Below are 793 nucleotides of genomic sequence, written 5' to 3'. Positions count from 1 at the left end.
TCCCCAAGAGGATGCTCCACGCTCGGCGCGGCACCCGCGGCTTCTTGGCGCAGGTGGGGCCGAGGGGAGGGAGGGGATGGGGCAGGGCATGAGGCAGAGCCAGCCCTGATCCCCCCCTGCGGGCTCAGATCGTCCTCCCCGCCGTGTTCGTGTGCATCGCGCTGCTCTTCAGCCTCATCGTGCCGCCCTTCGGGAGGTACCCGCCGCTGCAGCTCCAGCCCTGGATGTACGGGCAGCAGTTCACCTTCTTCAGGTGCGTCCGCAGCCCTCTGCCCGCCGTGTCCCCGGTGCCCCGGTGCCACCAGCTCACTCCTGTGTCCCCCTTTAGCAACGATGCCCCGGGAGATCCCGACACAGCCCGGCTGCTGGAGGCGCTCCTGGCTGAGCCCGGCTTCGGCACCAAGTGCATGAAGGAAGAGGGGAAGGGGTGAGTGTCCGGGGGGTGGTTTAGCCCCCTCCTCAGAGCCCTTTGACGCCGGCAAGGGGGGCTATTTACAGATCACGAACGGGATGGGGCTGCTGTGGAACGTGCCTCGAGCTGTTTTATTTTCCAGCATCACTCTCATTACATGGTTATGACAATGGGAAGATGCCAGCAGCTCACATCCCAGGCAGCAGACCAAGAACTTAATGTTACAACTCACTTTAAAAGTTTGTTGACCAATCACACAAAGCAAGAGCATATTGACAGTAGTTCTATCCAACCGCTATAAGTAGAGGTACCTTTGGTTAAAACAATGTTTGCTTATTTCAAATACCTGCTGTAAGCCTTGAAACACAATGCACAGAGCTC

At 58.9% G+C, this 793-nt stretch overlaps 1 protein-coding gene across 1 annotated transcript in view; it reads left to right on the top strand.

The window, feature by feature from the left end:
• ABCA7 (ATP binding cassette subfamily A member 7) overlaps window positions 1-793 on the top strand; it is a 17,827-nt gene that overhangs the window by 9,497 nt on the left and 7,537 nt on the right. Inside the window, 3 exon segments of the mRNA XM_031063265.1 lie at window positions 11-53; window positions 129-253; window positions 329-427. Of these exon segments, the coding sequence (XP_030919125.1) occupies window positions 11-53; window positions 129-253; window positions 329-427 (267 nt within the window).

This window comes from Geospiza fortis, unplaced genomic scaffold (genome assembly GCF_000277835.1).
Source record: "Geospiza fortis unplaced genomic scaffold, GeoFor_1.0 scaffold241, whole genome shotgun sequence".
In the NCBI taxonomy this organism is placed as follows: Eukaryota; Metazoa; Chordata; class Aves; order Passeriformes; family Thraupidae; genus Geospiza; species Geospiza fortis.
This window is presented reverse-complemented; position numbering and strand designations above follow the sequence as displayed.